Genomic DNA, 25,956 nt, shown 5'->3' with positions numbered 1-25,956 from the left:
CAGGCTGAGGATGTGCCCGGAGACAAAGTGGCTGTGGGAGGGAGGTGGGACAGGTCAGAAGGATGGGGCAGGAGGCATGAGGGTTGGCTGGGCTGCTGCAGAAAGCTTGTTCCTCTCTGTCTTTTTGAGCTTTTGAGATCCACTGGCTTAGGAGAGCTCTGGTGGACCGGACCCCACCTGGAGTTCTGCATCCAGCTCTGGAGCTCCCAACGTTAGGAGGACATGGAACTGCTGGAGCGAGTCCAGAGGAGGCTATGAAGATGCTCAGAGGGATGGAGCACCTCTGCTGTGAGGACAGGCTGAGAGAGTTGGGGGGTGTTCAGCCTGGAGAAGAGAAGGCTCTGGGGAGACCTTTGAGCCCCTTCCAGTCCCTAAAGGGGTCCTACAGGATTTTTAGCAGGGCCTGTTGCAAGAGGGCAAGGCGTAACGGCTTTGAACTACAAGAGGGTAGGTTTAGACTAGATATACGGAAGAGTTTTTTTACGCTGAGGGTGGTGAAGCACTGGCCCAGGTTGCCCAGAGAGGCAGTCGATGCCCCATCCCTGGAACCATTCCAGGCCAGGTTGGACGGGGCTCTGAGTGACCTGATCGAGTTGAAGATGTCCCTGCTTACTGCAGGGGGGTTGGACTAGATGGCCTTTAAAGGTCCCTTCCATCCCAAACTATTCTATGATTACTGGATGAGGCAGGTTCAGTGGGGTGTCTCTACTTCAGGGTAGGTTGAAAGAAAGGATGCTGGTCCCTGAAGACGTTTATATGTTTCTGTGTCTGCTTTGGGGTGGTTTGCTGTGTTGTTTTTGTTTTTTTTTTTTTCCTCTGGTTCTTTGGCCCTTTGAAGGAGAAAGGACGTCTTTCTTAAAAATCTCTAGTCAAGGTGGAGGAGGCTGTGGTGGGGCCAGGGGCTTTGGCAGGTAACGGTGCAGCACGCCAGCGCTGAGACGAGCCAGCAGAGCTGCGTGGGGGTGTTTGATATTTCCTCACCACGTGCTGGGCTTCAGCACCTTCCTGTTAAGAAGCCTAACCCTGTGGTAGGAAAAATAACGGGGGTGTTTGGGGTGATTTGCTACCACGCCGGCCTCCGCTCACCCTTCCCCTCGCTCTGCCCGGGCTGAGCCCCTGCTGGGAAGATGGAGCTGAAGGCGATACGAATGCCTTTCCCAGCGAGTTTCCATGGCACGGGGCGGGGGGAGTCAGGGCATTCATTTTAACATGCGTAGGGACCCTGCTGTCACACTGACCTTGTTATAAGAGAGGAATCCCCTGCCCGTTCCCCTGTAGCTCAGGGGCGTGATGGCGGGGTCCCCCCGGCAGCGTTTATTCTGGACGGCCGTTGCGCTGGGTCACTGGTCTGACGTTAAAACTTCGCAAAAGCCGGCGCTGCTGATTTATGACCCGTCAGATTGCGATGTGGCGTGGGCTATAAATAGCCGGAGGGGGGTGAGGGGGGGAATGATACGGATGCCGGGCATGGCCCCGTGCCAGCCTGCCGGGCGTATCGCTGGACGCAGGGCATGGCCGGGAGGGTTTCCAGGGACATGGCGGCGGGGAGGACATCACTTTTACAGGGTGGAATGTATCCCTGGCTACTTCACGGCGCACACTGGGGAAGGGACGCAACACAAATGGAGAGCGATGGGATGGCTGCCGGGGAGCTGGCTGCCTCAGGCCGACCCTCTCCTTCCTTCCCTCCTGCTCTCCCTGGACCAGCGCCGGCTGGTGAGGGGGGATCTGGGAATTCCGAGGCCTTTCTTCTCCCCTGCGGGCCCTCCCTGCTCGGCTTGGCTTTACTCTGATCCGCCTGCTTTGCTTCCACGGCCCGCCAGCGTCCCCCCCGCCCTCGTCCCGCCGCCATGTTGGTGGCCGTTCCCTCCCCTCCAGCAGGGGGTGGTGCTGGGCGCCGAACGCCGCCCCTCGTGGCGGCCTGCCTGTTCCTTTAAGAACGCCGGAGGTGGGCCTGTCCGTCAGGGCCCGCCGCGCTCTCCTATTGGCTGCCGCGCTCCTTGCCGCACGGAGGGCACCGCCCCGATCTATAACGGGGTTTACCAGCACCTTCTCAAGGGCGCTGGTGTGCGGCTCAACCATACTACGGCGTCAGGCCCGTCCCGCCCTTCGCGCCTGGTAGCGCGGTTATCGTCGTCCTATTGGCTACAGGGGAAGTCCATCAGGTCTCGTCCCGCCCCGACAGTGGGAGTACCATCTCCCACTGGTTCTGCCAGATGTCCATCAACTCTTACTGCCCCGCGGAGCCGAGCCGCGTGGTTGGTAGACTGAGCTGCCTCTCAGCTTTCCGCCTGCCTCTTTTCCCGCTATGAGCCAATTAGCATCCGAGTGAAGGGGCCGCCGTCCTCTGATTGGCTACGCCGCCTCCCGTTGGGGTAGGCTGCGCGCCGGATATATCTAGCCGGCGGCAGAGCACGCCGTTGCGTGAGGTGCTTCTCGTCCGCCGGGCAGGCCTGTGGTGAAGCGACGCCTCCCGCTCCCGTCCCGCTCCGCCCGCAGGTGAGGGGGGAGGTCCCGCGGCCGCAGGGTGGCACCCACCGGCGGGGTCGTGTCCTCCTGGGGGCGGCTGCGGGCCGCACGCACCGGGCCTGGCCTGAGTCTGCCCCTCCCGCCCCCCCCCCCCCCCCCACCCGCCCCGCTCCAGTCCCCGCTAGGCCGCGGTGTGTGTGGGGGAAGGGGGGCTGCCGGTGCGGCCCCGCGTTCCTGGCGCCGAGGCGGCTCCCGCTGTCCCGGCCCCGCGCCCGAGGCCCGCGCGGGCCCGGCGGCGCTTTGTGGTGAGCGCTCTCCCGTGCGACCCCGTGGTCACGCTTTCGCAGCCCCCTGTGGGGTTCCAGAGCGGGGCCCTGCGGAGGGAGAAACCTCCCGGTCCCGCGGCGCCCTCGGAAACTTCCGAGGCGGGAGAGGGGTACAATGGTGCGCTGCTCGGCGAGCGATTGCTTAGAATGGAGGGTTATTTAGGAGTTGGGGGCGGGGGGGTTCGGCTCTTCATGGGCTTTCATTGTGCGAGTCGAACTGAGAGCTTTGTTCTTGATTTTAGAGATTCTGGTGTTTTTTCATCCGCGTGTTTTACCTCTTTTTTTTTTTTTTTTTGAGGGGTGTGGGGGTTAGGTATGAGACGATCCAAAGCCCGGCATGTGGCTGAGATAACGCCTTTCAGTAGTTGTAGTGTAATACTGGGTGCTCAAATAGCAGGGTCATACCTCTGTGTCGCAGTATCAGATTGTAGGTATTTGCCTTGCTCTAACTTTATAGATGAAGGGAGTCATCATTCGAACAGAAAGAGAGCATGTATCTTACCCTGATTTGCTGCATGACCTTGGCTGGATCCGAGATTAAGCCAAGATTTAAATGGGAAGCAATGCTTGTATGAAGACTTCCCAGCCTCTTGTAAGGCCCTAGATATACTTCCTGGAGGAAAACCAGAGAAAAGGCTTCCATACATCTTTCGGGTACACTTTAGTCTTGATCTGGATGATCTAATGTGTTACTAATTCTTAATGGGCTTACCTGGTGACCTTTTACATTAAGGATTTCATGCATATAATAAGTGTTCTTTATAAAGAAGATGATTTATTTTTCTTAATTCGCAATTGGTTGAAAGCAGCATTTGCAGCAAGCCGCCATGTTTCCAGTGTGTGCTATTTTTGTCTAGCTTGTGCTCTCACAGCCAGGAGTGACAGCTTTAGGAAATGTGGACACTGCTATCAAGCTCTGAAAGCTAATGCTTCCAGGTGCCATAAATCAAATGTGGGGTGTGTGTGTATGGGGATTGTTTTTAGCTAACAAAACTTCTAGATGTGTGTTGTGAAGAGACGAGAGTGCAAAAGTTGACAGAAAAAACTGCATTTCAAACCTTTTCTGACATCTTGCCTTTGACCAAGTTTTCACTTTTCTTATTCCCTCTATGTAAAGCATAGGCCTAATGATTTTGCTAAAAGATAGTTCTGTGCTACTTCCGTGATACTGGCGGTAGCGTGTTCACATCCTGTGAACTGAACTCACCTTTTCCTGTGGTGTTTCAGTCAGTATACTTAATGTTGAAGGCTAGCTGTAAGTATTTACGTGATCAAGGTCTTATATCCTAATAGTGACAGGCCATATTTATGATGAAGATATCCCAACTTTTTTGATAGCATCACATGTTCCAGGGACTAGTTTGCCTGAAAGACAGTGTTAAAACATGCTAGAAAGCATAATTGTACAAAATGTGTTAGAAAAAGAACCAGATCAACATTGGCACCTTTGCAAATGTGTATCTTATTTCTAAGGGTAAATCCTTAAAAATCTTCTTTTAAAAGGGATCTTGTATACATCGGATGCTAAATAGTGGTCTCCAGTTCTTGACTTGCGTGAATCAGGCAACTATCTCTTTCCTTATATTTTTTTTGCTAGGTTGTATTCTCTTAAGAGTGAACTCCTTAAGTTGAAGGCTAGAAAACAAAATTAAAATTAAGGTATAAGACCTGGTGGGCAAGATTTCCTTTGTGTATGTGGGTCAAGTAAACATCAGGATCTTCAGTGGGGATTCTTTGCAATTGCAGTCTTAAGAAACAACAAAAAACATCCAAGATGACTTGTTTGTACTGTGATTATAAGACCACTGCTCTACTGTTCAAATGTTGTGCTGCTAGCACAACAGCATCAGTAGAGTTCAACACAACTGATGATATTCCAACTTTGAACATCTTAAATTTTAAGCACGAAATCTTTATTCACTTGTAAGCTCTTTTTGGTTCGGAAAGCCAGAGCTTTCTTTTTTTGCCTTGCAGATTGTAAGGCAAACATACAGAGGAATACTTTTTACTGAAAGTAAAACAAAGCTAAGATGGTGTCACTATTAATACCTATTGATATTTCTGTTCATAACAGTAGTACCTCTTGAGCACTCATAAGGTTAGCGTAAATGGCCTGTTTGAGTTAGAAAACATTTGAATTGATTATTCTAACTTTTAATATTAGAACTTGAGCCTTTTCATCTGACTAAGTAACATGATGAATGAAGAATCAAAGAGGAAATCAAATGGTGCTAGTTGTTTTGCTGTCTGTATTCTGCTGTGCTTGAAACAAACAAGGTGGAAGTGATAGTTTTGTGTAGAAGACTTGATACTTTTTACGGGTGCCTTTATAAAGTCTCCAGAGTTGAAGTAATTATTAACTTCTTGCTGAAACTAATAGAGTTGATAATCTTCAGCTACCTCATTGAGTAATTCTGGAAAAAAAAGTCTGATCTTCATCTACTCTAAAAGAATCCCTGAAACTTTGCAGGCAGTGAATACTATAATGGTCTGAGGTCCTAGTTTTGCAATATTAAGTCTGGATGTCTTCCAGAAGGGCATAGCTGTTGGAGTACTGCTTTCAGAGCTAGAAGGTTGTGAGCTGTCGATTATGTACAAATGATGTTATGAACCTGATTCCTTGCTGAGGCAAATGTGAAATACTGCATTCTAAAATGCTGATGGCCATCTTCCATTTTCTTCTACACTGCCCTGTACTGTTTCCTTGTTTCAGTTATGATCACTATTGTGCTGACTTTCTGTTTTGTTTTTAAGTATCTAACAATGTACTGATGCTGTGACGGATCAGTCTTAAGTGCTAGGATCCAGTCTATGTATGAAAGTTAAGAGTCTTCTGTGACTCAGATGGGTAGAGGTGAAAGAGTTGACTCTCATCACAGGTACCTGTTGCTTGGCATGCAGAAAATATTTTGTTAAATCCTAATCCTGGTGATTTTAATCCAAGTGGGAATGAGCTTGAATTACACTGTAATGTCTGTGTAGATAGGTGTTCTGATCTGCCTCTTCTGGCTGCTTATGTGTAACTTTTGCTTTTTACTTTAAGAAGCTACACTGGAGCCAAATGGAAAAATTGCAGATCTAAGAGAAAGACGACTGGACCTGCTGCCAACTTCATCGAGTTGTTGGAGCAGCTCTTGGATGTCAAAACAAAACCTGTTCTAATGGCAAAATCATAGGGTCTAAGTAGCTACTTTATCATGCAGCAGTCTGGAGAGCAGTACAGGCATAAAGCTGACTGTTATTTTTCATTAAGAAATGAGTAAACAAACCATTCAGACTATGCAGTATCCTACCACCCTTTAGGATGAAATTTGCATGATTAAAATGTGATTTTTACAGAAAAACATTACTTCTAATTGTAGGGTAAATGAGGTTGGAATAGGTCCAGTTAGAAATGAGAAAGTCGTTCTCTCAGGTGTAGGAGAAAGCTTCTTCATGAGAATCTGATTTAGGATTATTTAGAAAAGTGTAGGAATATTTCTGTGAATTCTCGAGGCTTTGAGTTTTGCGAGAACCCAGTTTTTCAAGAGGCGTTCATCTTGGACTTCAGTCAAATCACAAGGGCCATTTTTTTGCTGTGATGTCAAATGCATCATAGCTATCTTTTTGTTGACATGAAGTGTTACTAGTTAGGCTCAGGGCAGATCATCCTAGTTTAATGTTAGAGCAGGTCCCTCTACAGTAGCCTTGCTTAACTTTTTTTCAGTGGCAAGATTTATTTCCAGCTTTTCTCTATCAAAAAGCAGAATATGAGCAGTTCCCAGAACTGTTCTAGTCCAAAAAGGAGAAGGGATGAGGCATGTTCCTTTCATTGTGGAGCTTTTTTGTCTAACATACCTGGTTATGGCTTCTTGGCAATTGAGAATTGTACTTCTGGAAATGCACAAAGGGATTAATGTGTGTACAGACTATTGTGACTTTCTTGGGGGCAGCTGTGGTCAGAGGATGATCAAACTATCTATATGTACTTTAAAAACAAATATTGACTGACCTGTGTGGTGAGACATACTGCAGGTGAAGTTGTCTTGTGAAAAATCATCAAATAGTGATTCAGCTTCAGGTTGTACTTCTGAGACTCTGTGCAAGTTTGTTTAATGTCTGAGTCCTGCCACAGGAGGAATTTAGCAAAGTAGCTATCAATCCAGGGCACACTTCTTCCCTTTAGGGCAGAAGTACCAGAGATTAAGATGTCTAGTTTGGTGCTTCGGTGGTGTTTGCTTTTTTTTTAGGCAGTAAAGGCTTAAGTAATAGGAACTTAAATTTGTGTGCTTGGTTCTAGGGCTTCCACCTTGCTTACTCTGCATCTCCTTTGTGTAATGAGTAGGAAACTTCTGGCGACTTGTTGAGAGGTGCAAAGCCATAATGAGACATCTGAGAACAGAAGACAAATGTTTCACTTCCCCTATCATAAATGTATAGTGTACATTATTGAAACAAAAGTAAGTAATAAACTGCTTGTGGAACTCGGTGCACTGATCTGTTTGTAACATACCAAAACCTTAGATATGTATCTTCTAAGTTTTGAGTATTTTTTTTTCTGTGGCACAGTACAGCAGAACTTTCCAAAAAGTAATGCTAAATACCTTAGCTGCAGTCTAAAGGTGAATTCCAGACAATTGGCTACTGAAAGGTGACCCTTGCTGGGTCATGGGCATAGGGCAGCTGTTACAAACATTAACTTCCAATAAATCCTGTTTCTTGCTACTAATTGTAAGCAAGGACTCAAATGCTTACGCTCCTTCTGCAGATATGCTATCTTCGCTCTTTGTATCGCTAGTGTTTGTGTTGCTGAACAGAAGTGATGATTGTGTGATACAAAGCAGAAAATTGGAAGCCAGTGGAGACAGCTTTAAAAATGAAGAAAGAAAAAAAAAAAAAACCTGAAAAACGCAAACGCACACCAAAACAGGCCTGGCACTCAAGGAAGATGAAGTGTTTTGAGGGGAGAATCCAAGAACAACTTGGTGAGAAAGTTGTGATATCACTTACCTTTAATACCAAATTTTTAAGATTCTTCTAGGTTAGATTCTTTTCTTCTCCAGTTTTGATCAAGACCTATTTTGCTGTTTTTCTTTGGACAGCAGGTGGACCTTTATGATCCTAACTACAGGAATAGTATCGTGTATCTTTTTCCTTCCCCAGGTGACCATTCCTTACTACACAGGTATAGATGGTGGTCTCAACTAGCTTAACTTGCACTTTAGATAGTCATCTTTGTATTTTGTTTCTCTGCTTTTGAGCTAGAAATTATTTCTCTGAAATGGTCACTGTCTTATAGATTCTGAGTAATAGCAGTAGAAATCTTCAGTTTGTCTCTCTTGCTTGACAGAGCTGAACAATAGAAGCACTGAATTCTGTCTACAAACTGGCAGACTCCATCATATCCATCAACGTGTGGATCACACTTAGGTTTGTTAGCAAAAACACAGGCTGACTTCTAGAATGACAGCTCTTCTGCAGCAATTCATGGTTTGTTTATTTGTATTCTTATAGTGTTTAAAGGGCTGTGCATTGCTGCTGAGTAAGGCTTCCCATCTGCCACTGGCAAGCAGAGGGGTTTTTCAGTACTAGCCTGGGCAGTGTTGAATATAATTCTGAATTATTTTTTAATCTTGTAATGAAAATTATTTTCTTGTGCTTAAATTTGGATGGATTGCTTGGATACTTTGAGAAAATAGTTACGTTTCTAATTTGATTTTTCTTATCCATATGTTGGTGTGATATCTAGCTCTTCTATAATGTCCCTCATCAGTATGTCTCAAAGAGCTTCCGAAAGGGGTTCAGGTATTGCTCTGCCTTTCTGTGGCATCAGGATAATAATGCACAGAGAACACCGTTGGCCCAAGGATGCGGCATTCTGATTGCTGCATGATTATTTTTTTTAGGATCCAGTTTCTTGTGACACCTCAAGTACCTTATGAACTTAACAGTGCCTGTCTTTGTAGATTGCCTGGTTGTCATACAGTAGACACTAGTTGCTGCAGTGAATGGAGAAATGGCTGTCTTAAGTTCGAGGCTCCAGATCCATGTTTTGTTAGGTGTTGGTATTAAAGATTATTAATAATGGCTCCTCTGTCTGCATGATATATCTAGCACTTCACACCACTATGATCTTCGTTGGCGATTGTCTGCTTTTGGAAGTTCCTAGTGAATACCTGTATCTTATGGACTACCTTAGTCGTTCCAGAAGATCATAGAATGTGTTGGCTTGGAAGGGACCTTTAAAGGTCCCTTTAAAATACTGGTAAGAGTTGAATGTTGGTAACCTTATAACTTGTTCTCCAATTTGATCTTCAAATATTTCATTATTCACTGGATAAGTTATCCCATCACTCAGCTTTCAGGCTCTGGCTTCCAAGTGTCTTGCCTCTTGTGAAATAGTGCTACCTTCAGGATAACTTCTTTCAAACAGAATACTTTCCCTCCCAGTCTGTCAAAATACAGAAAAGATGAACCGGTTGCAGGCAGGCAACTGTCTGCAATGGCTTCTGTACAAAACACAGGCTGTATTGCTGTGACGGTGTTCTCTGTGACACTGTCTACTTCTGCATCCGGTGGGAGGCAAGTAATGAGACCTGCCTTTTAAAGGAGATGAGTGTTTTGAGACTTCTGTTGCCCACCTATTTGAGGTGCTTTTTCAACTCTTCATAAATTAGGCTTGTGGTCAACAGCCGGGTCTCTCTTTCTCTCTTTCTTTCCCCATCAGACAGTTAAGGTTGTATTGAAATAAGAAGGGTATCTTGCATCTTAGTGTATCTGGTATCTTATAGTGTTTTAAATATGCATTTCCTTGGAAAGGTTTACATTACTCTTCCTACTTGAGAGCAAGCTGGTCTAATGATACAAACCCTTAGTTGAGATGGGCACTGCAGTTTGCCTAGCGATGCACGTTTAGCTTGTTTGTGTTTGATTATTCACTCTGTAATGTTCTATATCATAGTTCATGCAGGTACCAGCTTCTCTTTTTTTGCTTAGTCAGCAGTATGAGCAGATGGTAGTGGTGTAAAATGTATGGAGAGTTGGGTTAACTGGAATTGTTTTGCTTTTGTTGTTTAACTTTTAATCTATGGCATGTCTGTTAGAGGCATATTAGGAGATTTCTTCATGGTTTTATTTGTATTGGCAATTTTTCTTCTTGTCCAAAGCAGATTCTAGTGCTAGTTACTCCATACAGGTAGATAAATGGTTTGTGGCTGTGAACATGCTCACCTGTTGCTAAGCAACTTGGAGAAATCCCAAATGACACTTAATTACGCAATGCTATTAACTATTGACCAGACCTTTAATGCCCAGGGAAATTGCTGTTTGCCAGCTTTGTAGTGTGATGTACTTGGATTTGGACACCTCTTTTCCATGTGAGCTTCTCTGGGTATTTCTTAAGTTTTCAAAAAACCTTTTTATGTTAAAGAATTAATTGATAACAAAATGAGGGAGTAGTTGTATGAAAAGTTTTACATTCTGGTTTAGAGAGGAAAAATTATCTTCATCTGGGGAACACATGAATCATACTGTCAAGTTCTGTTGCATAGATAGAAGTAAAGTAGAAATGAAAGATCTGAATTGTATTTCACAGAAGCTGGTTGGGTTGTTGGAAACAGTGTAACAGCTCTATGATAAGATCTTAGTCAGTTAAACCAGTAATTAAAAGGATAGGGGGGCAACTTGACTGTTTTGGTACTCTGTAAACTCTCCCAGGTTGTCGAGGTGGGCAGGAATGTAGTATGAAATGAGTCACCTTACAGTGCACGGATAGCCAAGAGTGTGAACTGCTATAGGGTTGTTCCCTGTATCTGCTCTGTAGTATTCCAACCAAACAGAACTATAATGCATTGTAGGAACTTTGGATTTTTTGAGACTGTTTCTTGTATTGAAGTGCAAGTCAAAAATACAGAATTGAAGGTGGCAGAGAACAAAGGCATAAGGATAATGCTGAAAACAAATGGTGGCCTGTTTAGAATATGCTTCAACCAATGTAAATTTTCAACTTATCTTTCTGTTAGTATTGGCAGAAGATACTTAAAATTGCCACACGCTTTAGAAGGTGAAGCTTGGGATTTTCTGACTTGCAAGTTTTATTTCAATGGAGTCTGGTGCCCTGGCTTGTTACATCTGTTCTGCAGTCCTGAGAGCCTGAACATTTTATGATGTACACTAGAGAGACTCCTGTTACGTGTAAGAAGCCTGGTAGAAACAAGATTCAGGCTAAACTCCTTGTCTGATTTCAAAAAACAAAAATTGAGTTGACAGGAATGGTTACTTCACTTTCACTCTGTAGCAGTTTGGTGAGAAAGTACTGACCAATGCTAACTGTTAGGTGTTCTTTGAGTCTATTATTTTTCTAAATACTAATGTGCTAATAGATTTTGTGGACGTAAATCTAAATTTGCTAACATAGAATTTACATGACTGGCTCTAATTTACATAACAGTACTCTAGAAATTCATTGCCTAGCATTGATTTTTCTGCCAAGTAGGAGCATTGTGACAGATGGTGGAATTTTCCACCAGCCAGGTGTTAACCACTGTAAAGGAGGTATTTGTCTTCCTGTAAGTCTCTGGGCTTAAGGAAAGGACTCGGTTATGTTGCAGAAAAGCTCTAGTATATTTGTTAAAATTTGAATTATTCAATTTGTTTTACATATATGGAGTAAAGTGAATGCATGTTTATGAATGAATCTTAAATCATCTGATTTCCAGCTTTTCCTGTCAATTTTCACCCTTTCATCATTATCTCAATTGACATGAAAATGTGTGGATAAGCTTCTATCACGATTAATGTAGTGACAGTTCAAACATTTGGTACTATTATGCTCTGTGCAGTAGAAATGCAGTATAAAATACTTGCAGTTATTCTTAGGTCAAGGAATAGCAGAGTAATGAATTTCTCATGAGTGGCAGGGAGCAAATAATCTTTCTGGAGATGCTTGGCTTCTATCATTCAGGTTGTGCTGGCTGGAGAACAAGAACAGATGGCAACTGGCAGTGCAGCAGCAGGTGCAGCAGGAGTCAAAACAGATTGTTGTCGTCCTCTGATTAGGTCATGTAAAGGTTTTTCCCATTTCTTTTCAGATGAGCTTAATGAGAACTGGGCACTCTGCTATTCTTCTTTCCATGTTAAGAGTTAGTTCTGATAGATTTTTCACCCTTGGCAATAGGGAAGTCCTTTGATTTTTAGCACGTAAATATGACAGACGTAACCAGCACAAGCCACTTCCAGTATGTCTTCAATACAGCATTGGGACAGCTCAGAACAGCGTCGAAGATGCTCATTGCAGGGGGCTTGGACTAGATGACCTTTAAAGGACCCTTCCAACCCAAACCGTTCCGATTCTGTGATGGGCTAGTGGGTTAGTACAGGTGAGCACTCTTTCAGTGAAGAATAGAAATCTGAAAGAGCTTTTGATGTGTGAGCTGTTGAGATCTCAGTGCTACAGGTAATGCTTTACCATTATGTGAGGAGGTCAAGCTTTGCATGTTCATATTCTAGAAGCAATTGAAAATAATTCTCAGAAGAGCCTGATTCATCCCTTAACAGAATTGAGTAGAAAACCTGCTTATCGATATCTATAGGAATAAGCTTGAATTCCAGGGTAAAGTAGTCTTTACAAAGAAATTAAATGCACCCCCTGCACCCAGGAAGAAAAAAAAAAGGAAGAGTGAGCAAGCAACATCTGTATGCTTTTTTTCTTCTATGGAGCTTGTCATACTCACATGGTGATTGTGGGGGATATGGTAGGACTGGTTTTCTAATCATAAAGTCACGGCACAGAGGCAATTTTAACTGTTGTGGAGCAATTAAGTCTTGCATTGTCAGTTAAGCCAACTGGATCTGAAAGTGAAGGTCTTGTCTGTCTGCCATTTCTACACCCACTGCTTTAGGGTTGTCCTGCCCTGTGTAATGATAGAGCCTCACAAGTGCTTGACAGGAAACAAAGTTAAATAAGGAAATCAGCAGTGGTATCCATAGTTTAGCCTTGCTTTACCTGTAGCGTTTTTTCTTATCTGGTAACATTTTGTGGGGATCTAATTTAACATGCACTGGAAGGCATACAAGTTTGTATCTTTGAGGGTTTTGTCACTTCAGACTGCTCAGTCTTGGACATCTGTATCTGTAATACATTATGCTTACAACTCGAAAGCTTTTGCAAAACCACAGATAACTAGCAACTTCCTAAAATGAAAGCGGTCTGCAGAATCTGAGCACTTCCTGCAGGCCAGGCTCAGCTATGGAGTATCACTTTCTTTCTGCATGGTTAGCTCTTGAAAGTATCCTGAAATAACTCAAAGCTTCTGAATGCATTGAAAAGCCTTTTTCACTTCTAAGTCGTGTTTGGTCTTATCCTGTCTGCACGTTATCATGCAAGTAACATTTCCTTGTATGGTGGTGATGCACACGCTTCCTGCTGAAAGAGCAGGCACTCGTGTACACATCCTCTGGAGCCTCTCAGATCTTTCTCCCCTGTATTAAACTTACAAAAAGTGCTTTTTAAAAATAGAATGGGTAAACTTTGCATTTATTTTATTTTTAATTACAAAGTGAAAGAACTGTGAGTGGGGTTGTATTAAAAGCAGAGAAAAACACATCAATGTGTGCAAAACTATAGCAGTTTTTGTTGTCATATTAGTAGCATTCTAGTTATATGTTCTGTTTTGAACTTTAAACGGCATACCTCTCAGGGTAGGAATTTGCGTACTGTATCTCCAACTAAGCTGGATGCAGTGCTTGCTGACCATTGCTGGGAGTTTGGGTCTGATCACATCCTCAAATATATTATCTGTATGTTTTGCCAGTATGGGTAAACATTGCCCTGTGTCTTTTGATGATGGTGTGTTGGGTGTTAAACCACAGTTTGAGATATAAGGAGTTTGCCAGGTTGATTTGGGCGTAGCTTTATCCAAAATACCAGCTTCTATGTTGTCTTTTTTTTTTCCGTATGTTCTTCACTTTGGGGTTTGAAGCTTCTGTTTTGCATTCCTGGTACATCCCGCAGTATGGTTGTAACTTCCTTTGCAGACCTATATATGGTGTGCATTGGGAACTGTTGCTGTAATAACACTAACCTGGTAGGTCACCTCTGTCTTGAAGCTATAGTCTGTTGTCAGTTCTTAGCATTTACAGGACTATTGTGAAATTAGCAAATGTAATGAAAGTGTCAGACAAGATCCTTGGAAGAACTGGAACAAGACTTAGTATGAGTGTACGGGAGAGGCAGTCTGTTTTTCTTTCCCCTTTGTTTTGTTCAGATGATAATTGTGGCAACTCCGTTTATCCAGGATACAGGATGCTGTTATGTACAGTGACAAGAGAAAGCTTGTCCTAACATAACTGCCTGGGCATGAACTTTGCAGACTCCATCTGGATTACTCTGTGCTAGAGGGCTGCTCAGTTTGACTTACTTTTTTTAGTTGATGCTGCCACTTCTTGGAGCTATTTATAATTGTGCAGTCTTAAAAGCAGATAAGTAAATGATGACTCTTCGAATTTCTTTTTAGAGAGGGCTGAAGTTAGTAGTGTATTGGTTTTGATTTGCACGGCACACCTGAAGTATGTGCATATTGAATTTGCATACCATGTGTTCAGGAAAATGTTGTGTAGGGTAAGGGACTGGGGGTCAGTAGTGGGGAGAAAGTTCTTTCAGCTGCTACATGTGGTCCTTTAATGCCCTTTTGGTTAACATCTACTTGACTTGCTGCAGATAAGCACTTTCGCTAGCTCATTACTCTCAATGCTACAGGCCCTGAATAGTTGCAGGAAAACTAGATATCTTATATATAGAGTCTGTGATACATCAACAGCAAAGCCATCCGCTAAGCACCCATTCTGCTACCTAATGGTATAATTGCATATGAAGCAGACTAAATCTACTTTTCTCTCTGTATTTAGGTAGCAAGAATATGCTCTGGTATCAGTGTTTTTTTCCCTACCAGTTTGAACCTAGTTTGTATGAGTTTGAACAGTGCGTATGAGTATTTGAAAGCAAGGAAACACAGGAATATGCTTTGGTTTTGACTGACCTGAACTGAAGATACACGTACTGTGTAATCTACCTGCAAAGACTTTCTTTTTGTAACTTGTTGATCTGTAGAAATAAGGTAGAAGCTACTAGATTGATGTGTCCCTGAGCCTAAGTGTGGGTGGTACTGTTAGTTTGACTGGTCCTCTAGATCTAAGTGAGAGATGACTTGCCGAGTTTGGTGGAAGCAAGCGAAGAGCAGCATGCATTTGTTTGTAGCATAGTAATTTTAATATAAGCTAATATTCCTCTACAGAGCTTGTCACTCACAAGTGAGGAGTGCTGTGCTGCTGACAAAAATAGATTGGACTTGTTCTGACCTTTTAAAAATACCTCTAATACACTAGCACAGGCTTTGCCTTAGAACATCTGACTTTTAATTCTGATTGTAAAGTCAAGTGAGGTAAGTAGAACTTGGATCGACTGTAAATGACTTAGCCACTTAGCAAATCCTCTTGATAGAACCATACTTGCTTGCCACCTGCTTTTTATGGAGGGTATGTAGGATGATTAAATGTTGGTGTGGTGTTATGAGGTAGTCTCTGTTGCCCATACAGCTTGTCCCACCACTGGTTTGGTGCCCAGCAGTCCTCTCCTCAGCACCAGACTGATGACTCTGAAAAGGCATTGGTTAAACCGCTTACTGCGGTAAAACTGCTAATGGGTCTCGGTGTGTGCTTTCTGCTGTGATTATGTGGCTTATGCTCTTAAGTATGCAAACAGCAATGTAAAATGCTTGTGTCTTATGAAGCTTTCTGTTTTTCTGTAGCTTTCAGTTGACCAAAGAAATGGTGATGGAGAAGCCAAGTCCCCTGCTGGTCGGGCGGGAATTCGTGAGGCAGTACTATACTCTGCTGAACCAAGCACCTGACTACTTGCACAGGTAAAGCGCTGCTTCACTTTATGATCTGTTTTCCTGTGTGAATTTCTTAATTTGTATGTTAAAACCGGTGAATGAGCTCATGACCGTGTCTTGGCTTCCTGAATTTGGATGCTTAAATTTGATTTGCTCAAGACAGACTCTGGGTGTAGTTGGCTTTCAGTTTTGATCAGCTGGGTTAAAACATGGATAATAAAGTTTACAAGATTTCTTTAAATATCTATTCTGGTTGTTACTGTTAACGCTGTTACAGCTGTATTCTAAGCAAAAAAGAAGAAAAAATGTAAATCAAAAGTGTGTTGCTTGTTCTAGTTGTAATCAATGTCAATGAAAGTTGGATAAATGTTACTTAGTTAAGCACTTTTGTGGTTTGTCTTGATACAATGCCCCTGAATAGGGGAAAAAGATTGAAAATGGTGTATGTTTTTTATATTGGTATGTCTTAGTCATGCCAGCAGCCTTTTCTTAAACAAAAATCAGGGAAATTAAGAACATGCAGCAAACTACAATCTGTTATCTAATCAAATTGGTCCTGTTTGATTTGATAGGTATCCTCCATTGCTGGAACTAACCTAATTTTTGAAGATACGCTTTGGTTTGCTGTGCTTTGAGTCGCTAGACAAACAGCTTCTGAAATCTTCCTTCTTCCAATCTCAGGAACACTTATTCAGAGTATTTCTGCACTTAGGTGGACGGCTGACCTTGTCCGTTTGGGTCAGAGGAAAGTTTACAATGTGCCGTGGAATTTAGTTCGAGTCTTTGATCTGCTGGCAGAGTGTAGTCCCATGATGTTTGTTACATTTTAGCTTGTAATGCTTCAGTTATAAAATGAAAGATTTACCTGCAGTACTTGCTTTACTGTAGATGAACAAAAAAGTACCATTGCTCCTTGCTCAAGCTTTAAACCAGAACTTGAGGGGAAGCCTTCAGCATCCTGGGTGGTCAGGGTACTGTGTTGCTTTAGGGACCTTGTACAGAAAGGGGAGAATGGGATTGGATCATGTAGCTCCTATGAAACTTTGTTTTTTGGCTATTAGTGCTTGGGTATCTGACATATCTGAACACTACAGCTTACATAGAACTCTGCATTCTCCCCTTCGATCAAAACCCTCCTGCCCCCAAGTCACTAACAGGATTATGGAGTTGTATGGCTATATTCCAATAATTCAGAAAGAAAACTTGCTTGAGAGTATATTATTCATAGTGCACTCTAATGTAGAGGCAAAATGTTCTTACGTAACAAAGCTTATTGCTAAAATATTTCTTTCCAACAGGTTTTATGGAAAGAACTCTTCCTATGTCCATGGTGGCTTGGATTCCAATGGAAAACCAGCTGACGCAGTCTACGGGCAATCTGTAAGTAAAAAAACCAAAAACTTACTGTTTGTTCTTTCATCACCTTGGTGGTTGAGAAGACGCACATCCATCTGTGATTCATCCCCATATGTCCAAGTGCTCTCTGTAAAAATAAAAAGGTGGGGGGGGAGAGAAGACTGTCTAATTGTTAACAGCAATAGTTAGGCAAGATGTGCATCCTTTATTAAAGTTCAGAATGTAAAATTGCTTGCAAAGCAAACTTAAAGAGCGTGCTGTGAAGCTTTCTGTCCAGAGTTAGGGGATATATTCTGAAACGGTGTTTTATGTTTTTGCTTTCTTTGTAAGCTAACTTAGCAGAAACAACTTCCGCAGTGTAATCTGTATACTGTTCTTTTATAGGATATCCACAAGAAGGTGCTGTCATTAAACTTCAAGGATTGCCACACAAAGATTCGTCATGTGGATGCCCATGCTACACTCAATGATGGTGTTGTAGTCCAGGTGATGGGAGAGCTCTCCAATAACATGCAGCCCGTGCGCAGATTCATGCAAACATTTGTGCTTGCACCTGAGGTATGCTGTATGGAGTGCTAGTGTTATAGTGCTTCTAGTATCATGTCAGGACTAACGAGGCCTGTCTGGTTCAGGGTTGGAATCTGAAGGGTTAGACTGGGAAGGTGGTTTTGCCACAAAATTCATCAGTAATGTTCTGCAGTTTCCTTAGGAAACTACATAAATTCTGTATGGTCTTACATTAATCTTGGATATCATAAGTGCAGTTGTAAGCATCCTAACTTTTGTCTGCTAGGTATGTGCAATGCGTATTTTTTTTCTTACGCATTTTAAAGTTATTTTATCCTTGATTTGCTCTCCTAGCAACTGGTCGCCTTACTGAAAAGGACTAGTAGAAAGAGGAAAATGCTTCCTGTTGTTTGAAGACAGGGTTTCCAGACTTCTTGTATAAAGTGCTGACTTTGCATTTGAGGTGGCTTTGTAAATAGACACATTTTTTGAACAAACCAGTTCACATAATTGAAAACGATAGCGAAAAAAGGAGGACTGCAAGATTACTATATTTTTCAGTTTGACTTGGAGCTAAGAATTGATACTGCAGACCCCAAAAGTTCTCATTCCTACTTTTTCAGTGTTGTGAGCTATTGGAATTAAAAGCACTAATATGTATTTTTCCCATTGTTCCATGCATCACACCAGCAAGTCAAGTACGCATCTTGTTTTTTCTTCCTCTGAACAATACACACTTTGTTGAAGGAGGAAAGTGTGGATTAATCTTACGTGGCAAGGATGATTTGATCAATCTGCTCTTGTTTTCTTATTATTTCAGTTTTTATATTACTGCAATTAGTGTAATTAAATCGGTTCCTGCCTTTGATTTGCTTCTAGGGTTCTGTCGCAAACAAGTTTTATGTCCACAATGATATCTTCCGCTACCAAGATGAGGTTTTTGGTGACTCTGACACCGAGCCTCCAGAGGGTGAGTAGCAGGATGGTTCTGCTGATATTTGTTTCTGGGTCTATATCAACATTCCGTTCCCAGACCAAAGGAAATATTCGTGCTGGAGAAGGCAGATCAGCATTAAGCTTTGCGTTCTTCTAGGTTTATTCCTTGCCTGTAGTTTCCATGTGCTCCAGCAAGGAGTTCATATGCAGATGATTGTTATTTTTCTGGCATATTCTGTTTCTGTTAAAACAACTGTAAGAGTTATTTTAGCAGTCGCAGTCAGATTTGTAGGCTATAAATCTGCTGCTCTGAACTATTTGGAACATGTTGTTTGAACTTGGTCAAAACTGAGTAACTGAAGTGATAGCGGCAGTATAAGGAAATGTCTGTTTCATGTCACATCTTGATAGTGCTCTTCAGCAGACACTTCATCTGTGTTGTGGAACATGCCTTGTGTTGGTACCAAGTACTAAAGATGTGTGTGGTGTATTTTTTTCTTTTCTAACTTAGAATCAGAGGAGGAAGGGGAGGAACCTGAGGAAAGACAGCAGACACCTGAGGCTGTTCCTGATGATACTGGTGCTTATTACGAGCAGGCTGTCAGGTAATAATGTCTTATTAGATGAAGTCAGATATTGTGCAATACAGACTGCTTGTAGAACAAGTCAATTGAATTTATTGCTACTCGTGGTTTTCCTCTTTGACAGATGAAAGATTTCTGTTTATTGGGCAGCTGAAACCAGAGTGCTGTTAGGCTGAATGCAGAGACTCTGGATTTTCAGTAGATGTAACGCTTTTGCTGCTCTGTAGTGTAACAATGTGAAACTTGCATCTCTGCTCAATGCGGCATTATTTAGACAGATTAGCCTTGTTTTTCCTCTCAAATGTGATGTACCTAATTTCTGTATTGGGCAAGTAACATTCATTGCCACCCAATAATAGAATCGGATACAATATCGCATCTTTTTCTTGTTTTTTTTTTGTGGTGCTGTCTAATAGCAATGACATTGAGGAACACCTGGAAGAGACGGCTGCAGAGGCAGAGCCTGAGCCAGAACCTGAACCTGAACAGGAACCTGAACCAGAGGCTCAGGAAGAAAAATCTGAGCCTGTGTTAGAGGAGTCAGCTCCAGAAGAGACTGTGGAAAAGAGTCCTTCTCCAGCTCCTGCCGATCCGGCTCCTGCAGTGCAAGAGGACTCCAGGGTAAGGACAGTGGATGGCTGTCTTCTGTGCTATGGTGGTTTCATCGGTATGTTTGATGCTCCTGTTATTTTACAGAGCATGATCCTCTCTCCAGCAAGAGGAAAAATATCTGGAATTAGAAATGTTTAAATGCTCTGTAGTTTTTTCCCCTCTGCCCTAATTACTCTTCTCATGATCAGTTGCCTCCTTCCCATTAGTTCCTATATAATAAGAGGTAGCTGAAATCCTAGCTAATAAGTAGATGGTTAAAATACCAGGAGCTAAGGTAGGGCTTTGTATATTTGGTAGGTGTGGGAACTATGGCAGCAGTGAGAAGCTCAGATGCTTTGTAAACAGAGCTGCTGAGATTCTCAACAGACTGCAACCAACGTGCTAAATGAGGAAGATGGGTGAAATGTGACTTTATTTCTGCCTGGCGATTTTTGTCACTTATCAGTATTAAGGGAGGCAAAAATGGACAAATGGGTACTCAGAAAACCAATACTTTAGTTAACTTTGATGTAATACTTGGTCTTAGGCCACTGCTGTGTCCTATGTGAACTCCATATAGAATTTAGAAATAAGGTGGAAGTGTGACTCCCTTGTCATTCCATTAAGTCTCTTGAATTGAAGTAATTTGAAGGAAGTTGTAGGGAAACTGCTGGTGACTGCATCCAGGGCTTCAAGGACAGGTTGAAATTTGTTACCGTTATCCTGTGTCTTTTAGCTGTACTATCAGGAATAAATTTCGGAAGGATAAAAGCGTCTGGAGTTGAATTACAATCTCTTCTTTTTAGACATTTTCCTGGGCATCGGTGACCAGTAAGAACCTCCCTCCCAGTGGAGCTGTTCCAGTATCAGGAATACCACCTCATGTTGTGAAAGTACCGGTCTCGCAGGTAGGAATCCAGCACCTAGAGAAGTTGAAGTGCTAAACTGCTGACAGTTAACCGAGGTGGGGAAAAATGTAGTGAAATATACTTGCTTATGATCTGAGTTCTCAGATACTCCAAAGACTTTCAAATTCAGTGTCTCATGACAGACTTCATAAAAAAAATGTTACTCTCTGGCTTTTGGGTTGAAAAGGAATTGTTCCTCATGGAGGAAAACCAGAGAATGTTCATGTGAGTGCTGGATCTATCTGCCATCTAAAATGATTGCACCCTCTTAACAAGAGGCAACTCTTAAATATTTTCCACTGCCTATTCATGAATGAGGGTTTTTTCATGAATAAGTGTATGTAATACAGTCTGTCTGTGTAACTGCCACTGCATTTTGGGCAGGCACACTTTATTGTACATGACTGTGAATGGAATGACTTTGGAATTTTAACTCAGTCAAGTGACATGTTTGCTTTTTAACATAACCCAATGTGAGCTAACATGCGTTTTAGTCACAGGTAGAAAGAACTATGACTTTTTCCTATATTTCCAAGTTATTTTATCAACAACTTGATAGTGAGCTCTTTAAAAGCTGAACCCTACTGTTCGGAATGATTTTTTCCTCTTAACTCCTTTTTGAATTTATACAGCCCCGCCCTGAGGCAAAGCCTGAATCTCAGACCCCACCTCAGAGACCTCAGAGGGATCAGCGAGTGAGGGAGCAACGAACAAGCATCCCACCACAGAGGGGTCCTAGACCAAGTAAGAGAAGCCACAAACAGTAAACTGTTGTTTTCTGCTATTTGATGTTTCTGGGGAAGTAATATGATGATTAAAGCTTTTAAAGTCTCATTAATTTTGTCAGGAAACTAATGATTTCTGGTTTTGTGGATATGGTTATTTTAGATGATCTTGGTCTGAGTGTCTGTCAGGCATTAAAGCTGAATTTTGCTATGATTCTGTTGAAGTATCTAGGTTTCCACTGTGTCTGTCTTCAGTCAGGTGATTAAAAAGCAAACGGTTATGGACTTGCTTGTGTAGAATGCATACCTATTTTTTATTTATGAATGGATAAACAGAGTGTGAATTCTGAGTCTTTTTAAAGGTGCTAATTCTGACTGTGACTTGTTTTTGTGTTTGCTGTGTGGACTGGCTTTTCTTAAACAAGTTTTACTTTTCTGTTCAAGTTCGTGAGGGTGAACAAGGCGATGTGGAAACAAGACGGATTGTGAGATACCCAGACAGTCACCAGCTGTTTGTGGGGAACCTTCCCCATGATGTTGATAAAAGTGAACTTAAAGACTTTTTCCAAAGTAAGTTAGTTGCTTTGCTATGCTCTCAGGGTTTGGGGGTTGTTGCCATAAGCGTGGTCAACAGAGCATTCTAATGTATGACCCAAGAACTTGGATTTTCTCTTGCAGGCTATGGCAATGTTGTTGAACTCCGCATCAACAGTGGTGGAAAGCTCCCCAATTTTGGGTTTGTGGTGTTTGATGATCCTGAACCAGTTCAGAAGATCCTTAGCAGCAGGGTAAATAAAATTCTAGACAGTGGCTTTTGGTCTGTTAATGTCAGGCAATGTTTTTCAGATTACTCTAACAAGAAAATATCCTACTTGATCCCTTTGCCCTTTCCTGAGCATTGTAAAGTGGGTGGGATTTCCTTCCCTCCTGTTACCAAGACGTGTGCAGCATTTGTACAGATTGAGTCTCTTGTCATTGAAGTAGCTTGTAAAAACTTAGATGAACGTGAATTTATTCACTGCAAAGCCTTTTACCAATTGGAAGCTGCTGAACTCTACTCAGGAAGCAGGTAAGTAGCTTTCAGGAAGGCAAGATAGAGTCTGACCCTGTGGACAAGTAGAATCTTGTTTGTCAAAGAGGTTGAGAAGAGGTTAAAGGGAGAAGCAGGTTGAAAAGAATTTCTGCTAACAAAGGCAGGAGGTACCTGCTCAGCTTGTTAGCAGTGATTGCTAATGCCAAATGTGCACCCCATGACTATATGGTGTGGTGATAGGGAATGAATCTGGATGCACTACCAAAACTGTGCAGTGTGCTTGCTTACAAGCTAGCCTTTCACCAGAGAGGGACATCCTTTTTTCTTGTACAGCAATATTGCCAGCATTTCTGTTCTTAAATTGAAAGTGAACTTATTTTTAAGCCTTGAGATTTGGTCTGAGTTTGGGATATTTCATGTGGTTAGAGACCTTTAGCTGTGGGATGCCAGCAGTGGTTGTGGTGATGCTTGATGAGTTAATACATATGAAGCCCAGCAGCCCTAGAAGATCTTGCAGGGAACTGGTGACTCAAGATCTGAATGCTGATAAAAAGTTGCTTCCTTAGGTTCTTTGTGAGTATTGTGAGCTGGGCAGTTCCAATGTGGTCTAGGGTAAAGTTTAAAATAAGTGATTTGAAACCAGGGTTAGAAGTAGGTTGAGTAAATCTCTTTGACTTTGGCCTGAATTAGCGTGGGAACAAGTAGTAAAGTGACAGTGTGTCCTTAAGTTTCTTAGCTGCAAGCAATATGTGACCACCTTTAGCAGTGACTTAAACTTGCATGTTTGAGTTTATGTTGAAACAAACTTGAAATATTCACTCAGAGTTCTCTTGCAGTGGTAGAGGTAGCTTAAGAGCCAAGTGCCAGATTTCATGTCCAGGGAGTACCAAAACCACATTCATCTGAGGGTTTTGTGGCCTTTCTTTACTTGTTCAACTGTGCTGCTCAGTGAAACTGGAGCTGGAGAAGAGAGTGGATGCAGGCTTCCAAGTTAAACTTTGTATGTGTAATAAGCTTGCAAAGTTGGTGCAGTGAAAGTATCTTTTTATGCAAGCTCACCTAAATGCTTAAATTGTAATGGATGGGTGTGGTTTTCTGAACTAACACTTTTTTTATAGACTTTATGTCCCAAAAAGTAGTTAACATACTTCCTACCCTCCTTTGAACAGCACTAAATTCTGTTTGTAGGATTGTTTTGCAAACGGACGCAATGGTTGGAGCAAACATATGTCCTGAAACAGCAGGGCTTCTTTCAGGATAAGCTTTGCTATGAGTTTAAAAGCCTTTAGTAGACTGTTAGCCAAAGAAGCTAAACATGATGTCTGCTGCCTCTGGTGAAATGTGGGAGTTTGCACTGGAGTTGGTAACAAAGACTGTAATGTGATGCTTTGTTCTTTGTCCAGCACAGCTCATGGCTAGAAGAGGGCAACATGCTTCATGCTTAGATCTGTTTTACTTCTATAATCAGTTCAGTAGAAGTGGATGGATAGTCTTTCCATCTGATGAGAAAGTGTTGTGCCAACGATGCACCATATTTTTCGTGTTTTTGTTTGTTATGCAGCTGCAGGAATAACTTGGAACAAGTGAGTCCTTACTCCTGTAGTTCTTGGGTTCTTGCAGACTTCAACTTTTTGTCTGCAATGAGGTTTGTGGGATGTTGCAGTCCTGCTCCTCTCTGTTCTTGCTGCAGTGAGTTTTCCCCGGTCAAGCAACCACTTATTGCTGCAATTCTAAAAAAAAAAAAAAAAAAAAACCAAACAAAAAAAAAACTTGAGCTTGACTTAAGTGAAAGACTTCTCTGGCCTGCATAGCAAGGTGGCAGAGAGGATCTGACATGCCATAAGAAAAATCAGCTGTGACTCTGCATGATGGCAGGCTGTGGATTGCTGCATATTAATATAAGTTAGGTTACTTCTATTGGTTCAGTTCCTTCTCTAAAAGGTGTTGGAATGCTCAGTGTTAAGCCTGGGACTGCTTTTCGAGTGTCCCTCTTTCACACCTTTTCAGACTGGATGCATAGGTTGACTATTGCCGTTTTCTAGTAACCGATCATAAACCACTTTGATCTGCTTGGATGGTGAGAAAGGATATGGGGTCAAGGTTGCAGAAATCTACTTGACGTTGAAGAGTTACTAATGAGTCATTAATGAAATTACCTCTTCTGCTTTTGTTGCAGCCCATCATGTTCAGGGGAGAGGTGCGCCTGAATGTGGAGGAGAAGAAAACACGAGCTGCCAGGGAGGGTGACCGCAGAGACAACAGACCACGTGGACCTGGAGGCACTCGTGGGGGGCTGGGAGGTGGGATTCGAGGGCCTCCACGTGGAGGAATGTCCCAGAAGCCAGGATTTGGAGCTGGAAGGGGGATCGGGCAACGCCAGTGAATGCATCACGGATGTTGACATGGTGGCGCAAACCCTTTTTCCTGCAGATTTGTGAATTTCAGCCTTGGGTATCTTGGAATGTGGCCCTAGCCTGTTATAGACTGCTACGTTTGATACTATTTTGGCCCCTTTTTGTTTGTGTTATGGTTTTGTGATTTTTTTTTTTCTAGTCCTTGTCCCAGATTCCAGCTTTGTGGAACAACGTTTTAGGAAAAGTGAATTTTAAAAAGAAAAGAACTGAATTTTCTTGTTCACCTCAAACTTACGGACTGGATTTTTTTTTGGTACCAGTGGTCTTTCCTAAAGGAATGTCTCTTTATTTTTTTCTTTTTCTTTTTTTCTCCCCCCTTTCTACTGAATTTGGGTGCATTTCAGTCAGTGGAATAATATTTCACGTGCATGCGTTCAAGAGCCTGTAGGAGAACATAGTACTTGACAAGTATTTCAAGGGCAGAAAAAACAAAGCTATTGCTTTATCCTTTGAGGGTCATATGAACATCCTCTGGTCTGGAGATATTGCCACTTGAAAAATTGACATTCACCTTTCTCTTAGTGGCGCTGTAAAAGTGGAATAATGGGTATCCGTAGAACCTCTCTTTCTTTTGATACATGATCACGGAAAGGAATTCGAACTACTGTTTTACCACACTTAAAATTTTGGATTGTGGGATAGGTTTTAAATGTCTAGAACTTGACTCTTAAAACACTTTTCCTGAACTTGTGAAATTTTTTATTGAAATAGGAAGTTTTTTTCATGTTTAGTTTGTATTTGTATAAAAAAGCAAAATTGTTGTGCCTTCTATTTATCTCTCATTCCAGTCTTGGCAAATTGTTTTAAAAAAAAAATAAAAAAGGTCTAGATTTGCTTTATCAAGTCAAGAGTATGTTGGAGTTTTTCCAAGGGGAAGAAGTTCTTCCCTTCAGTCACTAAGTTTGCTAGGTAGAGGTGGTTCTAGCTGAAGTTTTTAATACTTTCTGTTCATCAGATTGGCTGCATTTAAATAAATGAAAGCAAGTACTTTGTGGATGCAGAATTTAATAACTTTGGAGGCCGGGCTGGCCCTCTAACAAGTGTTGCAGAAGTACTTCTGTCACATCCTTTACACTTCAAACTACTGTATGTAATAGTTACTTCTGCAGTTTAGACATTAATATCATCCCCTGCTTCCGCCAGACCTGAAGAGGATGAATGACGCTTTTGTCAGAAGTACAGAAGGTGCCTCTTTGTCCTGGTGTTAAAAAAAGGTGTTGAATGCTCTCCACTACCTC

General features: G+C 42.3%; 1 protein-coding gene across 3 annotated transcripts; it reads left to right on the top strand.

Annotated features, from left to right (window-relative positions):
- Nucleotides 1-2,243: 2,243 nt before the first annotated feature.
- On the top strand, nucleotides 2,244-25,561 carry G3BP1 (G3BP stress granule assembly factor 1). 3 transcript variants are annotated; one of them, XM_054217137.1, is made up of 12 exons: nucleotides 2,244-2,499; nucleotides 15,578-15,691; nucleotides 16,963-17,044; nucleotides 17,405-17,578; nucleotides 18,407-18,497; nucleotides 18,975-19,068; nucleotides 19,464-19,668; nucleotides 20,445-20,546; nucleotides 21,179-21,290; nucleotides 21,716-21,841; nucleotides 21,950-22,059; nucleotides 24,481-25,561. In XM_054217137.1, exons 2-12 carry the CDS (start codon nucleotides 15,597-15,599, stop codon nucleotides 24,685-24,687), a joined length of 1,398 nt encoding a protein of 465 aa, XP_054073112.1. In that variant the 5' UTR covers nucleotides 2,244-2,499; nucleotides 15,578-15,596; the 3' UTR covers nucleotides 24,688-25,561. The 3 variants fall into 3 exon arrangements, with proteins under 3 accessions (XP_054073112.1, XP_054073110.1, XP_054073111.1); XM_054217135.1 differs by having other exon boundaries at nucleotides 2,246-2,499; nucleotides 21,929-22,059; XM_054217136.1 differs by lacking the exon at nucleotides 2,244-2,499 and having other exon boundaries at nucleotides 15,560-15,691; nucleotides 21,929-22,059.
- Nucleotides 25,562-25,956: the final 395 nt, after the last annotated feature.

This window comes from Rissa tridactyla, chromosome 11 (assembly GCF_028500815.1).
Source record: "Rissa tridactyla isolate bRisTri1 chromosome 11, bRisTri1.patW.cur.20221130, whole genome shotgun sequence".
Taxonomy (NCBI): Eukaryota; Metazoa; Chordata; class Aves; order Charadriiformes; family Laridae; genus Rissa; species Rissa tridactyla.
Note: the sequence above shows the minus strand (reverse complement) of the source record. Positions and strands in the feature narration are given on the sequence as shown.

Bases quoted from the DNA above. Each gene is read 5' to 3' on its own strand.
- G3BP1 (XM_054217135.1), top strand. From the start codon at position 15,597: ATGGTGATGGAGAAGCCAAGTCCCCTGCTGGTCGGGCGGGAATTCGTG. The intron at 19,669-20,444 runs GTAAGGACAGTG...TCTTCTTTTTAG, and splicing joins CAGTGCAAGAGGACTCCAGG to ACATTTTCCTGGGCATCGGT. The intron at 20,547-21,178 runs GTAGGAATCCAG...GAATTTATACAG, and splicing joins TGAAAGTACCGGTCTCGCAG to CCCCGCCCTGAGGCAAAGCC.